This window comes from Apostichopus japonicus, chromosome 16 (genome assembly GCF_037975245.1).
Source record: "Apostichopus japonicus isolate 1M-3 chromosome 16, ASM3797524v1, whole genome shotgun sequence".
Lineage (NCBI taxonomy): Eukaryota > Metazoa > Echinodermata > Holothuroidea > Aspidochirotida > Stichopodidae > Apostichopus > Apostichopus japonicus.
In genome coordinates, this window is record NC_092576.1 from 13,126,274 (window position 1) to 13,148,610 (window position 22,337).

General features: G+C 36.3%; 2 protein-coding genes across 2 annotated transcripts in view; one reads left to right on the forward strand and one right to left on the reverse strand.

The window, feature by feature from the left end:
• The first annotated feature begins 562 nt into the window (after positions 1 to 562).
• On the forward strand, positions 563 to 15,285 carry LOC139982001 (adhesion G-protein coupled receptor G2-like). Its single transcript, XM_071994501.1, has 13 exons — positions 563 to 754; positions 1,420 to 1,656; positions 4,211 to 4,336; positions 5,835 to 6,038; positions 8,185 to 8,231; positions 8,816 to 8,980; positions 9,119 to 9,488; positions 9,983 to 10,209; positions 10,516 to 10,683; positions 11,722 to 11,831; positions 12,243 to 12,505; positions 13,306 to 13,375; positions 14,120 to 15,285. Exons 2-13 carry the CDS (start codon positions 1,590 to 1,592, stop codon positions 14,610 to 14,612), a joined length of 2,310 nt encoding a protein of 769 aa, XP_071850602.1. The 5' UTR covers positions 563 to 754; positions 1,420 to 1,589; the 3' UTR covers positions 14,613 to 15,285.
• Positions 15,286 to 20,840: 5,555 nt separating this feature from the next.
• LOC139982050 (phospholipid scramblase 1-like) overlaps positions 20,841 to 22,337 on the reverse strand; it is a 6,106-nt gene continuing 4,609 nt past the window's right edge. The window contains exon 4 of the mRNA XM_071994557.1: positions 20,841 to 21,930. The gene's annotated coding sequence lies outside the window, so the exon portion shown is untranslated. The remainder of the gene's footprint in view (positions 21,931 to 22,337) is intronic.

Consider the following 22,337-nt stretch of genomic DNA (forward strand, 5'->3'; position numbering starts at 1 on the left):
AATGTAATAGGTTGATTATAAAATATTAATAAGAAAGGCGAGGTGTGCAAGAAATGTATTTGGGCCAACAAAATTTTAATGTTTACGAAAAGGTTAATTACTCGTTACAATTAGTTCGTCGAGTTTAAATTCTATCCACATTAACCTCTCTTCTATCAATCGCAAGTTTCTGATATGTAAATGGATAAAGGTGACAATAAAATGCTATAAAATATTCAGGTAAACGAAAGATGAACCTTTAAGGTTGATTAAGTAACAAATCATGAGTGTTGGACTTAAGCAATCGAAATCACGCACAAATAGAGTATCGAAACTAAATGAAATGGAGATGGATTCCACAGGGGAGACTCTTGCATATGTACACTGGGGAACCTTATATTGGGTCATCCTAAAATACTGTCCTTGTGTCTGGGAACCTTATTTCGAGAACTGTTTGACAAACTACCCCAGTCATCTTTATTGATGAGTCACGAATGCCTATGCGGTTCTTGTTAATATTTAGTTAAAACTATATATGTTACTATTTTGAGATTAACCTGCTGGAAGAGAAGCAATCTGCGTACAGGAAGGGTCATAGCGTGGAGACTGCAATCTGCGTACAGGAATGGTCATAGCGTGGAGACTGCAGTGCTGAAGGTTCCGGATGGATAACTGACCAATGCTGACTATAAATTGATTTCCGTTACGGCGCTCCTAGACGCCAGTGCTGCGTTCGACACGCTGGACCATTCCATTATTGTTAAGCGACTTCGGTGTTAGTGGAACCGTTCTAAACTGGTTTACCTCATATGTTTCTGGGTGGCTTCAGCCTGTCACTACAAGCGGATCCATCACTGATCCCTGTCCTCTCCTATACGTTGTTGTTCCTCAGGGTTCCCTGCTAGGGCCAGTCTTCATTACACTTTATTCTCAGCCCCTTTCTGGTGTTTCCATAAGTACGCTGATGACACCGAATTACCTCAATGTGGCTTTGAGTTTACTAAGTTGTCTATACAAGAATGTATAGGTGATATTTTGTGTTGAATGTAATAAGTTCATGCTTAACGCTATAAGACAGAGGTATTGACTGTTGGCATTACCACCCGCGTACAACAAGTGGATTTTGATACTATCAATATTCTGGATTCTTATATAACCTTTCAGAAATCTGTCAAGTATCGTAGTGTGAGTTTCGATTATACATGATCTATGTCTGATCACATCAGTTATGTAAGTCGCTCCTCTTTTTCATCTTTGTGGTTAATTGGCTCTATTCGCAAATTTTGTCTGAAAAAGCGATTGCTTGTCTGATAAATTATGTTGTTATCTCGCGTCTTGACTGGCATTTACTGCTGATTAATTGAGTCGCCTCAAAATTTGGCGGACCGTGGTGTTGCAAGGTAGAGCAAGCATGATCATTTTACACCCATCCTTTTTCAGCTTCACTGGATGCCTATCAAATTCCGTATCCACTATAAACTGGCCTTTTTTTGGTTAAAAAAGGAGAGATTAATGTAATCAACGAAGACTAGTTGAAGGTACTGATGTATGTATCTTCATGAATGTCCGCTGCGTTTACTTTTCAAATTTAACCTGAATCCTAGGCCACTATGTTTACATCGACTGCCGTACGGATAGTACTGCCGGGGATTGTACTGATGACTGTTGTTTCGTCAGGTATGTATGTCAACATAAAAATCTAACATATCACTTAATCGGATAAGCATTTCCTTTACTTTCCATACGTAACAGGTTTGCTAAGATATCAATGGTAATGACAATCACAGTTTCCATGGGTACAAAAGAGTGTAGACCGAATAGGAAAAATAAAAACTTCATTTTGTGGACACCTTGGAATATAGCTTCTTTTACTGGACACTATGACATTTGCAAAACATGATAAGATATACCATTTTAAATCGATAAGTCTTAAACGGGTCATTATAAACTGTTATCTTTCACCGGAATCTTTCATCAAATGTTCCTTTGAGTTGAATGGTAAAAAACAATAGGGAAATTACGACAACTAAAGCCAAGATCTTGGATCTAAACAACGTTTTGGTACATCCAGTAAACTTGGTAGGTTACTGCGAGCTTGGAAAATCATACATTGACCGAGTCAAAGATGTAAACGTGATTCGTAGAAGGAAAAAAAACCGTTGGACCAAGGGTGGTTGAGATAAAGCAGGTTGTTTTAGATAAAAAAAAAACGTTCGTTTACATAAAAGAAACGTCAGCAACTTTTGACAAATGTTTTTGCTGTCCACAACCGTCTTTCTTAGATTTACAAAACATCTAAAAAAATGTGAAATGCGATAAAATAAAATAATGTGGAATGTTTGCAAGCTGGGCAGTTTTTGAACCCCAATTATTTTGTAACGTTATGACGTAAGTTGCGTGAATTTTTGATCGATAATTAAGAACCGTGGCTTATATTATGTGGTATATATTCTATGTTTCATATAACAACGTACTGTTGACGTAATGACCACGGTTCTGTGTAAGTCTTCCTTTATGTGGTATAATGTGTTAGATATAACAATATACTTATAACGTGTTGAACACGGTTCTCTTTAAGTCTATCTTTATGCCGTATACTATGTTTGATATACCAAAGTACTTATAACGTATTGAACACGGTTCTATTTGTAAGTCTGTCTTTATGCGGTATACTATGTTCGGTATAACAAAGTACGTATAACGTATTGACCACGGTTCTCTTTAAGTCTGGCTTTATATGGTATACTATGTTTGATATACCAACGTACTTATAACGTATTGACCATGGTTCTCTGTAGGTCTGGCTTTATATGGTATACTATGTTTGATATAACAAAGTACTTTTGACGTATTGACCACGGTTCTCTGAAAGTCTGGCTTGCAAACATAACGTGACACGTTATTTAAAGTTGTTATTGGTTGAGCTATCTTATAAAGATGATCCTGCAAGCATTGAAGCCTCAAAGAAAAGATGAGAAAGACGTTAACAACACTTCCCTCTTTGAAAAAACATATCATTGTAACATTTGAATATATAGGAAATATCATTGAGAGCTTTGTAATAACTTCCGAACGAACGATAATGTGGTACCTCAAGTATTCTCTTTTATTATCATGTTCACGCTTTCATTGTTCTACAAAAACTAAAAGTAAACCAATATTAAAATATATAGAAAATATTAGAAAAAATACCTTCATCAGGCCCATAATAAACTGAAACTAAAAGCAGCAACTGTTGGGAAAAGATCTAGTTTATTAATTCTTGGTACTTATTTGTTTTTTATTTGTTTTGTTTCTGTATTTTTGTTTTCTTTGTTGAGCTTTTTGTAGAACATACACCAATGGAGCAAAGTTAAGGAACCAAGTTCAAAACTGGTAACTTTGGCTTATGACAAACACAACTTTTACGTATCATACTTGTTAGCATTTGGCAACATTTCGTTTGCACCGTCAAGAGTATGCAAATATGCTACAAATATTACTGATTTGAAAGTAATATCGTGCTGTTTTGGGATGTAAAAACAAAACACACACACACACATGTTTGTATTACATTCCAACCAAGGACCCCATTGTATTTTCCATTGTTCAAATCCACGTACCCTAAGCTTAACAATACCCCATACAATAGAATTCTTCCGAGGACGTGTTGATTCTTTAGAAATCTCAACCGAGGACCTGGAATTCCTTTGTTCAAGTCCTCGGTCAGATAGAAAAACAAACGCACACAACAATGCACACTAAGAGAGGAACCAAAACTACATCGTATTCTATCGTGCATTGAAACAAATGTGATTTATTCTTGAAGCTCATTAATATGCATTCTATTATAAATACGACATGACGTATTACTGTCGCTTTTGGTACTATTGTGTAATAAATAATCACACAATGACAACGATGCATATTTTTGCAAACATTTCGGACACTTCAAAGACATTATTGCTACGGAAGCGTATAATATTGAGAGAGGGAGAGAGAGGGAGAGGGTGGGGTGGGGGGGGGGGGGGTGAGTGGTGATGTCTGCGACTGTCATTACATTGGAGAGTACGTAAACCATAGAGGGCATCGGGTTTGGGTGAGCAATCTGTTATATTTGGCACATCTAGATATACCCGGATGTGGTACTTTCTGACTTTATCCCCATCCCACCGAATTGCGGACGCCCGTGTCTATAATCAAGAATTGTTATTATTTATAATTCATTATTTATAACTATTAATTTTATCAGGTTTGGAATGCTATCTTTGTGAAGGGGTAAGAAATTGTTCCTTGCCATTGAATCAACTAACTACCACTGCATGTAGCGATGGCTTAGTTTGTTCGGTAGTCAACGTCACGGTAATCAGCGGACCGGGTGAGTTTGCACATATCCAATATTGTCTGAGTCATACTATATCATCATTTCTCACTTTAATGTGAGTTCAGGCCTACATTTCGTTTTTGAATTAAATTGTTTTGGTTCTCAACCTTTTACTTATCTCGATGTATAGCAAACAGATTAGGGAGGTTTGAAAATACAGTGGAGGAGAACCTTTTGAAAAATGCGGATAAATATTTATTGCCCTTGACACCCGATACACACAGAGTACACAGTTACAACTGTAAATTGTAAAGCTTTTTTACCACAGTAAAAACTGGATCGTGCTATAAATCGGTAGCATGTTGTATTAGGATTACAGTAAGAACTGAGGATATGTGTAATTCCAACAAATCAAGTTGTTGGTTTTTTTTTTAAATTATTATTAAGATTACACATATCCTCAGTTGTTACTGTAATCCTTATAGCACATGCTACCGATTTATCAGCATGTTCCAGTTTTTTCTGTGGAACAAAACTTTAAGATTTACAGTAGTTACTGTAATCTCTGTGTGAATCGGCTGCCGTTGAAGGAAAATATTTGACCTATAGTTGCCTACCCACATTTGCTCATTATAAAATGTACTTCTTGGCATGCGACCATTCTCGTCTGACCAGAAGACCGTTCAATGAAATTTACAGGTACTTACTGTTATACTACCAATTGAATACTGCTTTATAATCTGCAAACAAGTGCATTTCTTGTTTTTAATCTGTGTGAATTTTAGTCATTGGGATGGGTACAGATACATAAAAAAGATGTCTGTCAAGTGTGGAAGGCGTAAAGTATGGAACGCGAAAAGGACCACAACATATGATGATGTTAATGATGATCTAATGTTATACGATCATGTACTGAAAAACTTACGATCATGTACTAAACATATACGATGATGTACTAAAAAACTAAGATGTACATCAAAACATATACGATCATTTACTGAAAACTTGTGATGATGATGAAAAAGCGCAAGTTACAAAAAAGTGGCGTATGAATATCCATTATTGTCGTTTGAATACGCGTATGAATATCCATATATAAGGAATATAGTAATATCAAAGTTGATACCGAAGCCCCGCCCCTAATGGTTCTTAATGAGTTTACGCTGAATATTCATACTCGTATGCATACGCCACATATGAATATATATACGCGTATGCAGACGCCACTTTTTTTGAACATAACATTATTAGTAAATGATCGTATTTGTTTTGATGCACATCGTACGTTTGAAGTACATGATCGTATATGTTAAAAACATGATCGTATACTTTAAGTACATGATCGTATATGTTTGGTACATGATCGTAAAGTTTTAGTACATGATCGTGTATTTCTAGTACATGATCGTAAGTTTTCAGTACATGATCGTTTAAAATTAGATCATCATTAACATTATCATATGTCGTGGTCCTTTTCGCGTTCCATAGTAAAGGTTGTATAACAGGGGAGAACTATGTCCTCCGTAAAGTTGTTACTTTCGTTTATCTACAGGCTTCACTATGCAAGATAAATACTTAGTGCGTGGCTGTATATTTCCTATCAAAGAAGATAACTGCCTTAATTCAACTGATGTCCTAAACCAATACGTTCCAACATTGGTCCCTGATATCAGTCAGATTACATTGGACTCGGAATCATTTGTTTGTTTTTGTGGCACTAATCTCTGCAATGAGCAATTAACACCGGTCAGTTTAAGTAAGTACATTTTCGATACCTTAACTAAAACAAACGATAGTTAATATAGTAGTAGTAGTAGCAGTGGTAGTAGTAGTAGTAAGTTGAGTCTCGTCTATCCGACATGCTCAGTGATTGACCTCCGCCAGGTATCACGATCTTGTGCAAGGTTTATTGCTTCCTCGAAATTGTTAATGTTAACGTTCATAAATTGCGACTTTATTTTTCCAAGCAAGGTAGTCACGGGCCTTCCTACTGGTTAAGCAGTATGTCTCAATGCTTCTCTTTAAGCAACCTTTGCTGGAGCGTCCTCTTGAAGTCTTGCTACAAGACTGAAAAATCTCAATCTTCTATGTGCAGCTATGGATGACCAAGGTGTTTGGTTGGTGGTTGGTTGTAGAGCTCATTGTTTGATAACCAATTGTTATTAATCCATCTAATGTTGAGAATATTACGAAGTAGTCTCCTTTGAAAAGTGCCAATATGCATACTGTTAAATGACAATGACAACAAGTTTATTTTTAGCACATACAACATATTTACAATCAGTGGCGTAGGAAGGTACTTTTGAGTGGGGGGGGGGGGGCTGAAGACTGATGGCCGGCCTGGGGGAGGGGTCTAAGGAATTTTTTGCAGTTCCAGGTGGCCTCAGATGCAATTTGGTGCAATATAGCACACTTCAACACCCACTCCATTTTGTAAACTTAATTTTGTATTTTCACCTGGCCTTAGATGCAATTTGGTGCTCCAAATGAGATTTTTTTTCTCATTTGGAAATGAAAAAGGGGTTTTCTGACTTGCGAAGCGGGGGGCGGAATGATACTTCCGCCCCTCCACATTTTTCACTGGGGGGCTGGCGCCCCCCCAGCCCCCCGGTTCCTACGCCCTTGTTTACAATATTTACAGTAAATGAACTTGTAAACAAGTTCAACAGGAAAAAAGAAGATGTTCCAGAAAGGGAGGAAAAAAGAAGTAGAAAACTTATAAATGTTTTCCTCCGAATGATTCAAATTTCATAATAGTTTACAACCTAAGGTACTAAAGCAAGGTTCATGTTATATTTGTAATGAAAGAAAATCATAATCAAAATTCAATACATTGTGACTTGGAAATAAAGAAAGTAAGTTTGCTTTGTAATTGTATTTAAATGATGAAAGGGTTCTACTGTTTTTAATACTTAAATCAATGCATTCCATATATTAACACCAGAATAGGAGATACACAGCTGTTTTTTTTTCTAGTTCTAAATTTTGGCAAACACAAAGTTTCCACGTTGTCTTTTATTATAGCTATTTGTTGATATAGTAAACTAATTTGGAAGATCAGTATTTATGAAATCAGTATTTTGGAAATCAGTTTTTATGAGCAAATACGCACAATTTTCAAATGTTGGATCTTGAAAATGTATCTCTTTGAAGTTAATATTGTTGATGCAGATGGTCTCATACCACTGACAGAAGTCATGGTTCTAAAGATAAGCAAGAACCTACACTATAAAGTACGAAACTGTTTACCTTTAAGCAAAATTGAAAGTCATTTTGATGTATCTTTCTCAATTATATATATCTTTGTTTCTTATAATTCTTGAACCATAATGCATGGTGTGAACTGTTCTCCTGAAAGAGAGACAGGTTGGTTGCGAGGGTTAAAGTTTCTGATTAACAAAGTTTATCGATCCGTAGGGTAATCGCGAATGTTCCGAGAAGTTGGGTATATGTTTGACTTCACCCGATACACACAGAGAACACAGTTACTACTGTAAATCTTAAAGTTTTGTACCAAAATGAAAACTTGGTCGTGCTCTATAATTCGGTAGCATGTGTTATTAGGATTACAGTTAGAACTGAGGATATGTGTAATTACAACAATTGTAGTTGTTGGGGTCTGTTGGGATTACAGATAGCCTCGGTTCTTACTGTAAACCTAATAGCACATGCTACCGATTTATCAGATTTGTCAGCACAATCCAGTTTTTAGTGGGGTACAAAACTTCATGATTTACAGTAGTTACTGTATTCTCTCTGTGAATCGGTTGTTGAATTCGGAAAACGAATCCTAGTGAATTCTCCTTCTTATCATTAAACTCATTACTTCTACCGATATTTGCATAATTCCTGCCATAACCAGTTATTTAAAAAGGATCTTTGTGATTCTAAATACTTCTCAGATAAACCCGCTGAAGATCTCGAAACGATATTATCAGGAATCGCTTATGTAAGTCCACTTTCATGGGAACAAATCTAATTTCTGATTTGATACTCAGGTTATCTCAACAAAATATGATAGTTTAGGTACATTGTTTCCCTCATTGCATGCACGTAAATGTTATATATAGAAAAGGGGACACTTAATGTGTTTTTTGAAAAATATTCACGCAACGTGTTTTTTTACTTTAACTATCTATTTCCTTGTAGACAAAATTCCCATCAACAATGGCTTGTAAACTTTTTCTTGAGTCAGTGACTTGCTGAACACATAGGCTATGTGTAGGCACTGCATGTGAAAAAGGATCAGGTCTCTAAAACATGCTTATGATACAGGTCTAAAGCAACGAAAATGATCAATGTTGGATACAGGCATACTTAATAATAATAAGAGAGATCAATATTCAATAAATATCCTTTATTTTATCGTAACAAGTATTTACTAGACCCACCAAACACCTTGTTATAACAACAACAAAAAAACAAACATAATTCATAGATGTCAGGGCAATACTATCTCTGCCCTCAAATTTGAGATGTACCGTAAAGAATAAAATCACTTAATAATTTGACAAAATATTGTTTATTTTTTAGGACACAGGTGGAGACAACAGAACAGACGAGGAAGTTAAAGTGTCAGCAGACGCTGTGCAGGAGGCAACTAGTGATGGCGAGTTTCTGGACGAGGATTCTGACAGGGTCGAATTAACAGTTTCTGCTTTAGAATCAGTTGTGGGAAGAGGTGTCTCTTCTATCGAGGTGAGAACAAGATTAATGTCCAAACGTTATAAGTATGTGTGTTAACTTTGCAGTACGTTAATAGAGAGAACTGACACTTGATATGCAAATTGTATTTCAAATAATATAAATTAAATTGTTTTACTTTCTTTTCATCAGGTTACTGAATCAGTGATAAGAGCAGTCAATAATTTGATTGAAGTAGACGGCGATGTTCGAGATCATGTAATAGCAGTCGGTGGTAGATTAGTTGAAGCCTTGGAGAAACAACTCAGAAATTTTCAACAGAACGAAGGCAACTTTTCTCAGATTTATGGGAACATTGGCGTGGTCTCGATAAACGTTGTCCCGAGCAATGTCGGTGGCAGCCTAACATTTGCTCACGTACTCGAAGATGGTAGTAGGCGAAACGTCACCGGAGGCCTTAAAGGTGGAACAAATGAGATATACGGAGATGCCAGGGACGTACCACTAGAGCAAGTGATCACATCAATATCAGTACCAGCGAAGGTCCTCAAGTTACTTGATGGTAATAGTTACTATTATCATTCCATTCTGACTAACAAAAATGACAAGTTCCTACCTAGACATGCTTATATTTTGTCCTAAAATTTGAAATAAATTGAAACTTTCTTATTGGTAGAGTCTTTGATTCTATTATCTCAGCTTTACAAATGTTGTTCACGAGACTGACACTAGAGCAATACAGTATAAAATACTTCACTTACGTTTTATTTTCTAAGGAAAAAATGGATATCACATTGTATATTAAATAATATAATGATACGTGTTTTTTTCAGGGATAACCACAGCTGAAAAATGTTAGTTAATTCGTCCTAGTAAATTTCACTTCAAGTTATCAGAAGATTGTAACGTGTATCAAATCTCACAAATGGCATTTGAAAATGAGAAACTCTGAGTCCAGTCCTATTATCTATAACTCATGTAATAATCGAGTAAACAGAATTCATTTTGATAACATTTTATAAATGTAGGCAGAATTCATTTGATCTATTAAAATAGGTACTGCAGATGTGGAAGTTCCTATAAGCTTCGTTATATATGATTCCGATACTCTATTTACCCCATCGAAGCCGACCAGGCGGAAGAGGGCAACTGAGAGGATAGTCAGTCACATCATATCAACCATTCAAGATGACGATCATGATAAAGATGACGATGAAGATAATGGAGATGATATTGATAATCCAGTAGAATATCCAATCATATCGCAATTTTTCACATTGGAGGTAATAAATAAAGAGCTTTTGTGATACTCTTACATGTTAACTCGTGTTTATTTATTTTCACTCATAATAGTTTGTAATTGTTTTAAGATAATTATGTAATTCATAGAAGTTTTGAGACATACAGGTGCTAAGCCTGCATGCTAAACTGTAAGTCCTTTTGTAGGTATATAATGAGTATATTAACAATAAGCATTTTTCTATACATTTTGCTTTTCCGAACCATTGCAATATCTAGTACTACCTTTCATTTAATGAAAAAAACTCCACTCATAACTAACCTTGAATGACGATTTTTTTTTTTTACAGAATCTTAACGAAACAGAAGAAAAACTGGACAGCTCTTGTGTCGTCTGGTTATATAACGAAGACACGGATGAAGGATTTTGGTCCGATGAAAGCTGCGATATGTTATCGGACGATTCAGATCTTACCGTGTGTTCATGTAAACACATTGGCAGTTTTGCAGTGTTAATTGTAAGTCACAAACTTCAAAGAAATTTGTAAATAATCATAGCAAAAACGTCAGTATAATATAGACGACAGGAATCCTACTCTTTTCAAGACAGGGCTCTATATTCTGTTGATATTGGAAATGATGAATATTGTCTAAATTTTTGTCGTTACATCTTCGCTTCGCTGTTATTCATTATCAACACTGGATCCCTATATCATTTGTGAAGAAATAATTATAATGATTTGACATCTTGTTACTTCCAAGAGAATCTTACCGTAGCCAATTGACACGAAATATGTAAAGGAAAAAAACATAAAATAAAGCTCATATCAGCTTGAGATAATAATTGTGGTGCTCTTTTAGCATTGCTTGTATGACGTATGCCTTACTGGAAGTTATCGCTCTTTGGAAAAAAACTTCTTGTACGTTACGTTCTTTAAGCTTGATTTAGTTAAAACAATGAATCGTGCTATAAAATGGTTTTGCATGCATGTACTCTTAGGATTACAGTAAGAACTGAGGATATGTGTAATTCCAACAAATACCTTTTGATGCATTTGTTGGGATAACATACATCCTCAGTTCTTACTGTAATCCTAATAGCACATGCTATGCTACCGATTTATCAGATTTGTCAGCACGATCCAGTTTTTACCGCGGTACGATTTTTTTTAAGATTTACGGTAGTTTCTGTAATCTCTTTGTGAATCGGGTGCTAATGTCTATGTAAGTGAGTGTTATTTCATTTTGAAGGCTTGGATGAGAAACTTGTCCACACCTTTGTGAATCGATTGGGCACTAGTTTCAATTGTGGTGTCTAGATATCGCTTACTATGAATACTACAGAGACTCACCATTATTGAGAGGATATCTCCAGCAATCTAATCTCACAGAAATGAATGGTAGCTCACAGCAAAACAAGGGTGAATCATGTGTTGTTTTAATGTGATGGTAGAATGATCAATCTGCTAGTAATATCAGACCTACTTCCCTCGTCTGTAATCAATAAATGTTGAGTTATATTATATTAAGATAACGTAACCTTCGTTCTTTTACAGAGAGTCGGTCCTCTAGAACCAGAGATTGCTCTCTACTACATAACATTCATTGGATCAATAATATCTGGGGTGTGTCTGATTTTCTGCATCGTAGCCTTTCTATCTATAAAGTAAGTACCGTCATTCTTTATTCATTTATATGCATTCAAAATTTGATGAATCTATACACAAGATAAACCACATAACCATTAAAGAGATATAAATTGATAATGAACTAAAATACTGATTTGATTTTACAAGAAAACAAGAAGATAATTTCATTAAAATGACGATACATGAAAATATCATGATATCAAAGTCCAGACATTTTGCTCTGAGTTAAAGTTGTTTACAGTGGGAATTCAAATGGTCACAGTCCGCCTTTAGAGAAGATCCTGCTAGGATCAAGCATCCTGTCTCCCTGACGTATATCTAAGATAATTGACTAGAAACATTGCCATTAAAAATTGCCAACAAATAAAATAAAAACTTAACTGGTTGATAATATTGTTTGCTCTTTTTTATTATTATTATTATTTCAGATCACTTAGATCGAAGCATCCGACTCAAATCCATATCAACCTTTGTTTATCTCTTTTGGGTTTCTATGTTGCTTTCCTGGCTAGTCCTCTCGCTGTAGGGAAGAAACAACAATGTGCCGCGGTCTCCGCAATCATTCAATTCTTCTGTCTGGCTACGTTGGCTTGGATGTCAGCAGAAGCTTTGAATATGTATTATTTGTTTCTCAAAGCTACGAAAGGGAGCATTCGTTACTTTACACCAATTTCGTGCATGGTTGTCTATGGTAAATATCTGTGTTACTGTCACGTATGGAACTGTAACAATCGGCGATAGGTGTTTAAATGTACTACACGGAAAAGAGTCGTATAGCTCTAACCCTTACTTGAACTCATAGGTTTAAAAAGTACCGATGCTAGAAGTTCGCATCCTAATTGTGTTTCGGTCAAGCATAACGTTTACCTTCCATTCGACACTGTTTAATCAGGGAGTTGTTATGGAAAACAACTCCCTGTTTGAATGCAGTTCTCACCAACTTGTCGCAGATTCAAAAGAAGACTGGAAGGTTTTGGGAATAATAGGCTCTCACTTTCCTATTTGTTTTGTTCGATCACGTTAATAGATACATCACAAGGTTGATGAAGGTTCAATTCTCCTGTTGGTACTTTCTTGGGGGTAGTGGAGTGGATCGTGGGGTGGTCATCAGTGAGAAGCTTCTTTGAAACATTTGTTGCGAACATACACGAAAAACATGTTTACTGAATGTAGAGGTTGATACAAAATTTATGTTATTCTTGCAAACAAAATTGAATGGAGTGAATTAGACACAGAGTATTAGGAGTGTAGCACTCTGAAACTATTTCATTTTTCGTCAATAAGTTCTGAATCATGTTAGCTTAGGATAGCTGTATATATATCTACATACATTCCGTGGTCCAGGGTGCTCATATATGTTGTGCTGGCGAGTACATTTCAATTATGCATATATAATCTGCTTGATTTGGATTTTCATCACATAACTCAATTAATCACCCAGATAAACTATACGGAAATCACACTCCGCTATTTGTGTCTTATTTTGGACAGGTTCATCCTTAACATGCGCTATCCTGGTAGCTTTCCTTGACCGAAGCACAGACTATGTATCGGCTAACTAGTAAGTAATATATCTTTGGCAAAGAATTAAATTCATTTGTTCATTAATCGCATAAAAACACCTTTTTTTAATCCTTGCCAGAGCACATCTGACTGGCCTCACCTGGCCGGGACGTAGGCAGATTAACTCGTTTATTAACAGTAGAACAAATGCTTGTTTTTTGTTTCTGTTTTTTATTATTATTTTTTTGTTCGTTTCAGTGTGATACTTTACAGGATTACAAGTTCGTTCATTAATAGAGCCAATTAATTGAAGCAATTACACAGCAAAAAGAAAAAACAGAAATATAACACACGAAGAATAACTCGAGTTACAAAACTTGACAAACAATTCCAGTGCAATATAAATCCCTTTGAGTTAGGATGATCCACAATAGTAACGTAGTAATATGCATTTAGTCTGAAATAACTCAATAGGCAAAGCAAACTATTACTTTGAAAGTTATATTTGCATACATCTTGCTCTTACGAAACTTCCACCGATGAATTTCTTACGAAACTTACAATGATGAATGCCTTTAAGCCATTTCCCACTCTCATAATAGAAACATGAATTACTTGTATGTAGGCCTAATGTTGAGTAAACGCAGGGAAGTATGTACCTTCATTACATAATACAAAAATAAATATAGTAAGTATAATTCCAAATGTCAAATTAATACAACGCATGACGCTTTGCATAATGTTTGTTTTATGTATTTAATACGAAAAGTAGCATACATTTTTATATTCTTTGTTTCCAAAGCTGTTTCATCCATCCTGGGTACGCCCTCTATTTCGGATTCCTGGCAGAGGTCGGTGCGATGTTTGTATTCAATTTGATCATATTCGTGATGGTCATCCGGAAAGTCCTCTGTCGTCCAGTGATGGTCAGTAAAGCAAAGGAACATGCTAAGAGGAATGAAATCATCATAAGAATTCGACATGGTGTTCTCTTCTGGTTCGTTCTCGGCCTCTCGTGGGTTTTTGGATTTCTAGCAGCTGTCGACCAATCAACTCTCATATTTGACTATCTGTATTGCATATGCATTGCCTTGCAAGGTTTTCTGATGTTTCTGCTACTTTGTGTAGCAAATCCTGACTTCAGAAAACGGTTTTCTGTGCAGACAAGAAGCGAGAGCAGTCAAAGCAATGGCACATCTAAACTTAGAAGTCCATCTACTGTAAAATCGACATCGGAAACCAACCAGAGTGAGATCTCTGGAAATAAGAATATAATCAAAACATCTACATGTTAAATCACAGCAAACAAAAAATCTATGAATTATCAGCATAAGTGATTTCAACTTCTAACTAGACAATTATATAGTTTAGATTATTAAGAAAAAAAAAACGACACTTTTCAGATGAACTTCAAATGATGACTTTATCCATTTTGCTCTTCCAAGATATTTTTACAAGATACCACTAATTTTGGAAAAATTCATATCTTTGCGATACAAAATGCTATGAGAATTCAAACAAGTTGCAGCAGTTTAGCTCAGCGATCAATGTTAGTCAGCAAAACTTATATTTGAGCTGAACCAGATATAACCACACATGCATGTAATTAGCTGCTTCTAGAATGATACTTGGACTGATGGAAATTGCTAATTGTTACCTTACATTTTCACAAGGTTTCTCTAGGACGAACCAATAAAGCCCAATTATACAAAGTATCACGGGGAAAAGAACATTTGGCAATGTAAATTTTAAGAGATTTACTCTGTTCCTCCAAGTGAATCACGAATGTTATAATACGCTTTAACTAATACTTATTAATACAATATATTTGTTTCCATTTTAGCGAAATTGATTCCATTTTTATTATGTTTTTATTAGACGAAAGGTGTTTCAAAATGTTTGACAATACAAATTAAAGTGGCATTGTATGTCATTTTTGTCATTGAAATATACAAATCATGTACAAAATTTCCTCTAATAAATAGTCCATTTTTACAACAATTGGACGGATTATGAGATTATTATTGACTGGCAGGTTATCGAAAGGGCGCCAAAGATCCCACGCATGATTTTGGAATGAAATAAAAGGTCACGATTTTGGCCAAATTGATAAAAATTATAAGGGTATAGCCTTACAAAATGGTCGAAATTGGCCCAAAAATGACGCTTCACAAATTTCACTTGGGACCCATATTTCGGATTCCCGTAGCTTATAAGCTCATTTTCTTGAAGATTAAAGTGACATTGTATGGCATTTTACGCCCTTAAAATATTCAAGTCATGTTCGAAATGTCGTCATAATAAATAGTGTATTTTGCAACAATGGGACGGATTATGGGATTATTATTGACTGGCATGTAATCAGACGGGCGCCAACGATCCCACGCGTGATTTGGAATGAAATAAAAAAGTCACGATTTTGGCCAAAATTTAGAAAAATCATAAGGGTATAGTTTTACAAAGTGATCAAATTTGGCCTTAAAAATGACACTTCTCAATTTCTGTTGGAAAGCATATTTCGGATTCACGAAGCTAATAAGCTGCTTTTCTTGAAGATAAAAGTGGCATTGTATGTTATTTTACGCCCTTAAAATATTCAAATCATGTTCGAAATTTCTCATATTAAATAGTCCATTTTAGCAATGCTGGGACGGATTATAGGATTAATATTGACTTGCAGGTAATCGGAAGGGCGCCAACGATCCCACGATTTTGGCCAACATTGAGAAAAATAGTGAGTTTTGTAAGTATTAAACATGAGTCTCAGCTACACGCGTGTGTTAGACTCGACTTCGATAAGATAATTTAACTAAAAACAAATCAAAACGAAAGCAAACAACAAAACAAAACAGAGAAAAGAGCAAAGAGCAAACCACAAACATCATTCTATCTGTCTTTGCTTTCCTCGCACATATCCACCATATCTTCCTTATATTAACAGCCTTCTCTTTTTGAGCAAGAAGGGACGGTAGTATTCCGTTGTTAACACTATCCCCATCAACTCCCCCCCCCCCTCCACTAATACCCATCGTTTTCAGTCCCTCACCAACACCGTTCATTCATCATTTCTGATCTGGATATGCGATTAGTTGTCTCGCCTTGCATGTTTGCCATTAAATATTTGGAGAAACTTAGAGCATTATTTCAGTCATGCATGTTAACATACCACATGTGTTTTTATAAAGTTGCCATATATTATCTTAATAAAATAGAACTGTTAACAAACTGCTTATCCACTAGAGAGCCTGTGTAAGAGAATGTGTAAAAGTAAGTTGGCCTGACGTTTCGATCTTAGCAGGATCTTCTTCAAAGGCTTCATAACAAGAAACAGTAACAGAATGGACAAAAACAAGCACAAAATACAGACAGGTTAATGAGCATGGTGAACACAAAGTGCTTATTAGCTCTCATCCACCCTTTTTTTCTCCTCACACCGTTCTGTAGTTGACCTTCTCCAGTTTATTCCCTACCCCCTTCCCTTAATCCTCTCTTCGTTCCTCCACTGTTATCTCCTACCTCTCCTCTTCCCCTGTTGCTTTCTTCTCCTCATCCCTTGTCTACTAATCCCCTTACATTTATCTCTTTATTTTCACCATGCTCATTTTACCTGTCTGTATTCTGTGCCCGTTTTTACCTGTCATTTAGCCTTTGAAGAAGATCCTGCCAGGATCGAAACGTCAGGACAACTTACTTTTACACATATATTATTCTTGACAGCTCATTAAACGACTGTCCGTTGTCGATATTTTGACTACACTGGTCATCGTGTTGAAGATTAAATACATGTTCCCGGAGGCATTACTAAGGGGCGATGACTTGGGGGAGGAGATTGGTGGAAATTTTGCACCACAATTGTCTGTCCGGAAAAAAGAGTTAGATTTCCCAAAACCTCCTATCTCAAACATCATAGTCGCTGACATCACTACCAATGGAAAAATCAAGTGACCAGTCCATTGTGTATACAGTTAATAATCCATCGAAATTTAATTTTTTTTTCATGTCGACATTAAAACTTGGAGAAACTTGGAAAACGCCAAATTTCTAAACAGGTCAAACTTTAGGGATAGGTCTGAAAGGATGAAATGTCGGGATAAAACATCAAAACTCCGAGATAAAACATATAAATTAGAGATAAAACGTCGACATTTAGAGACACAATCACGAAATTTCGAAATAAAAAACCAGCAGGTAAAAATCCACGGAAAATTCGACATCTTTTGAGGTACCGGAAAAGGTAAACAGTTTCGACGAAAAACATCGCGATTTTGTGATACATGGTCAAGATTTAGAGGTGAAATGTCGAAAGTTTTAGAAGACACTTCAACATATTTAGATTTAACACCGAGTCGATGAAACGTTGGACTTGAGTAATTAAGCATGGTAGTTTCGGGTAAAAAAAAAAAAAAAAAACCAAGATCGCAGAAATGATGTATATACAGCTTAATTTTACCGACTTTGAGGTTATACAAAAAAAGTCCAATATTTGAAAAAATTAAACTCAAGGGGCACATTTTAAGTATACATTTTTTATTTTTAAATTTGCAACAACAGGACACTTTATTTTTTTTCTCATATTAGGTTATATTATTTCAGTGAAGTAACACTTATCTTTTAAAATAAACATATAACACAATTCACTAACAGAAAAGCGTACCAGAAAGAGCACGTCTTGTAATTTATAAAAAAAAAAATGAAAAACTGTTAAGTTAAATTCTTTAAAAAAACTGGGAGGGCACGTGCCCCTTCCCTCTGCCACTTACTCCGCCGCACCTGTTCAAAGATTAACCAACAAAAATAGCCTATGAATGTGCCTTACAATACGAAAGATCAAATTCAATAGAAATGGTTTCCTCCGACTGGCAGTGGGCGATAGTTCACAGCTATAAAACTGTACAATTTCATAAAATGGTAGCCAATGACGGTGAAATAATTTTTGCATAAAACCTAAAAGAGCATGCATGGGTCGTGAACAGAAGCATGGGCGGCGATCCTGGGGGGATGGGGGGGGGGATATATCCCCCCATGAAAATGGGTGGAGGGGATGTAATACACCATATCCCCCCCACCAAATGCCGGGGATAAGAATATTTTCATGCCTTCATTTATGCATCATCGTGAATGTACGGCTCTTTTTTAGCTTCATTTCTCGCCTATACCATAAACGCAGTGCGATCTTTTCAAATAAACCGTCTTTATAAAGCGAGAATAGTTGACTGTAGGCTTCATTGGCCCTATAACAACAAAATGTATTATTGCGCCCACGGTATTGATAAAGTACATATATGCACCCTCATAGTATTCATATAGGCCCTATATAGTAGGCCTACACACGTACATGTTCCCTCGAACAGCTGAGAATCTCATGTTACCAGGGTAATGCTTAATCAGGGGCGTCGGAGCGGTTCGCCGGACCAATATTCACGGCGCAAAAAAAAAAGGGAAAAAAAAGTAGCACTAAGAAGAAAAAAAAGGCAAAAAATAAAGAACCAAAATGAAACATACTTCAAAATGTGTTTCAGAAGATTAAAACAGACAAGGGAGAATGCACAGAAGAAAAGCTCGGGAAGTGCCATTTCCTGCAATCTGGGAGGCATTTTTTCAAAATTTTCTCCATTACGCTACGCGCCAACCAATGGTGGCGCGTAGCGTAGTTTGACCTTCCCAACGTCCCCCCGATAATTATGGTAGATGGCCACACTCTGATCTGCCGTACCAATCCCAAATAGCTTCCGACGCCCCTGTTAATACACGTACGTTTCACCTGGATGCCCCAGCAATCGGTACCTAGGAATGTAACTATGTGTAATTGTGTATTGCATGTGTATAGGCCTATAATAGCCTGCATGAGGCCATTTCCTTCATCGAATAATATAAAAGAGCTCTCGAACATTCTAACGTAGCGCCTGAAACAAGATTGACAGGGGCAATTTTCCCAAAATAACACCCGAAATTAAAAAAAAAGTATTTTGGATCCTGATTATGAGATATTTCGGACATGATTTCCCTATTTTAAAGTTGGGTATATGCTGCTTGGAAACCTCGGCAAGTGCCGTTTCCGGCCATCTAGAGGGTTTGTAAATCCCAAAATTTTCTTGTACGCTTCGCGCCAACCCATGGTGGCGCTACGCTTAGATAGTCAACAAGGTCATATCCCCCCCACTCGGAAGTACGGATCGCCGCCCATGAACAGAAGATAGTCGTTCTCTGCGCTTATCAGTCATTCAGTGTGTTGGTAACCAGTTCCACGACTTTGCGTCTTGCGGAATATCGAAAACTTGAGCACGATTGTCGAGGTGGGTTTTACATCTTTTTCAGACTATTGTCTCACTTTTATGTAACTTGACTTCAGAGTCACAACAAACTATACTTCGGGTGGGAGGGGAGAGTGGAAGGATGGCGTTAGCCTCTCCAGAAATAAAATCATGTATAGGCCCACTGGCCTTGTCCCATCCACTGGCGAACTGAATGTTAGGCTACCCAAAAAATAATAATAATAATAGTGCATAGTGTATAGTTTATAGTTTTAACGATGGTAACAGGTTGGCATAGGTTAAGAAGTTCAGCTGGTTCTTCAATTGTATTTAAATCACTATTTGTTCTTAATATATTTATATTTATTTGTATAATTATAATCATATTTTGCGTGGATTTTTGTTGATACCTGACAAGGAGTATTGTTTCTCCTTTTTTAGAGTAATAGTAATTTTCCTTCCTAGATATGAGACATGTAGTGTTTTATCAACTTTTGGAGTAATATTATTATTTTTTCCCCCTCGATATCAGACATGGAATATATTATCTCATTTCTTCGGGTTTATTCTTCAACATTGTTTACAAAGTTTGCAAAATATAGCAGCCTGTATTTTACGAAAAATTCTCAATTTAACCATACACCCCTTCACTGGACGACACCCCTTCCCCTCACCTAGTGCAAAAATTGGTGATTACAAGAACCCCTGATGGATAACTTAGTTTAATGTCAAGTGTACCGTTAGCCTCGAAACCTATCTCATCGAAACGTACATCGCAAGACTCAAAGAAGAGAATGTGAAATTGACAGTGAATTTCCACGATTTCTGTGAAATGCGTTACAAGCGTTTTCAATGAAAACACGGCGCGGTATTGTAGTTTCAGCAAAATGTATAGAAAGAAACAAAAATAGAGTTAGGCTTATAAACATGAAATTATAAAAGAATAGAATAAAACAATATGACATAAATTGCTCTATATACCGGAGGTGTGACGTCATCATCGACCTTGATACTCACATGCGTAACATACTTAGGTTATATACGTTAATGTATGTATCCTTCATGGTAAAAGAGATGAAGTTTTGATGTAAAAAAGTCCCCGTAAGCAACTGTTGGGTTTGAATATGTTTTGAACAACTGAAATTACTAACGTACAGTAGCTCTATATAAACATATAACAATAAATGTAACCTTAAACATTAGCTTCTCTGACTCTATAGAGTTTCAAGATATTAAAAAAGTATATATGCATATCTGATTAACTATAATATGTGAGAATGCAGCTTTCTAAGTACATGAACTTGAAAATCGTATACATTTGTTAGATGTATGCATCAATGGGTGTGGGGGGAGGGGGGGCATTGACTTAAGTCATGGGGCTGGCTCAGACCTAGTTACACCACTACCTGGTAAATTCATCATATATACTAGAACCCATACAGTCAATTTGCCTCCCCCACTCCCCAGTGGAAGGGTTTAACTCGCCAACACTACACCGGGGTTCTGAAGCAGGTTAGGGTTCATTTTCCTCCCTTCCTTCCTCCCTCCCAGCCCAACCACTCCCTCTCTTCATCTCTCCGTCACCAGAGCTTACGCCATCCTCCCAGCTAGTGAAGTCAAACGAGGTCTTAAACAGGAAACGTAGCTAAATGCATTGATATTAGGTTCATTATAACGTTAACAATAATGATATATGAAATATGCAAATATAACTAATACGAATTTATAGATACGGTGAAAATACAACGTTGATCTTTACATCATATTGGAACAAATAAACAAAAAATAACATAAAAGTGGAAATTGCATGTTAGACAGGCTACATAAAATCATCTGGATATTCGTGTTTAATTGCAATATGTAGGCTGACATTGTTGGTGACATGACACTCTTAAAAAAAAATGCATATGGGGCCTATATTTATGTGCGGGAAATGTTGGTTCATTCATACGCAGTATCTACAAAGCTGGTATTAAATATAGATTTACTTTTAAAGATACGGGAGGGTTTCAATCTGAAGGGGCACAATAATAGCGGGGCAGTTAGTCATGTTATTAGATTTGAAAAGGGGAGGGATGGGGTAATAGGGGTGTAAATCAGAAAGTTTACCTCAATACAAATAGAGTGCTTTGGGGCTTTGTTTAAAACATTCTTGTGTTTTGTTTATAGTACTGCTGATGTTCGTAGAAAATAAAATCAATTAGAAAGAGCGCCCCTATCAATATTGCCTTCGCTTTTACTTCTAAGTTCATCGGGAATTGGATACCAAAGTTGCTGGCGTTAGAATATGTTTCCTGAAGGCGTCCTGACCATTGCTTGCTGATTTTACCGACTTGTTCGGTTTCATCTGAAGAGAGTATACCTTTGTGGAGAAAGAGAAAAAGAGATCATGGGTGGAGAGAGAAAGGGAGGGGTGGGGGGGGGGTAATTTACTTTAAAAATGAGGGTATTTGAAATAAATACAGAGAGAAGACGTGGATTGAAGTAGCGGGGAGGGCAAGTGAAGGAGGGGTTGGAACAGGGGGTACAGGAAGGGATACACATTTTATGCATGAGATAAGTAATGTCAATTACTCTGCTCACAAAATGATTACATGATTACAATTCAATACAAATTTGCTCTTGGAAAAATGGAGTTGAATGTCATTCAAGGGTGCTCTGCTGTTGATATGAAGTGCAAAAATTATTTAAAAAAAGGTACGGTAAGCTATTAGAATAAATAAATTGTATCATGGATAAACAATAGCATGGACTTTATCCTACACTATA

What these genes read in the sequence shown, in the direction of transcription:
- LOC139982001 (XM_071994501.1), top strand. Translation starts at nt 1,590, where the DNA reads ATGTTTACATCGACTGCCGTACGGATAGTACTGCCGGGGATTGTACTG. An exon ending in GAGGTGTCTCTTCTATCGAG is followed by an intron (nt 8,981 to 9,118) that starts GTGAGAACAAGA and finishes TCTTTTCATCAG; the next exon opens with GTTACTGAATCAGTGATAAG. An exon ending in TTCGTGCATGGTTGTCTATG is followed by an intron (nt 12,506 to 13,305) that starts GTAAATATCTGT and finishes TATTTTGGACAG; the next exon opens with GTTCATCCTTAACATGCGCT.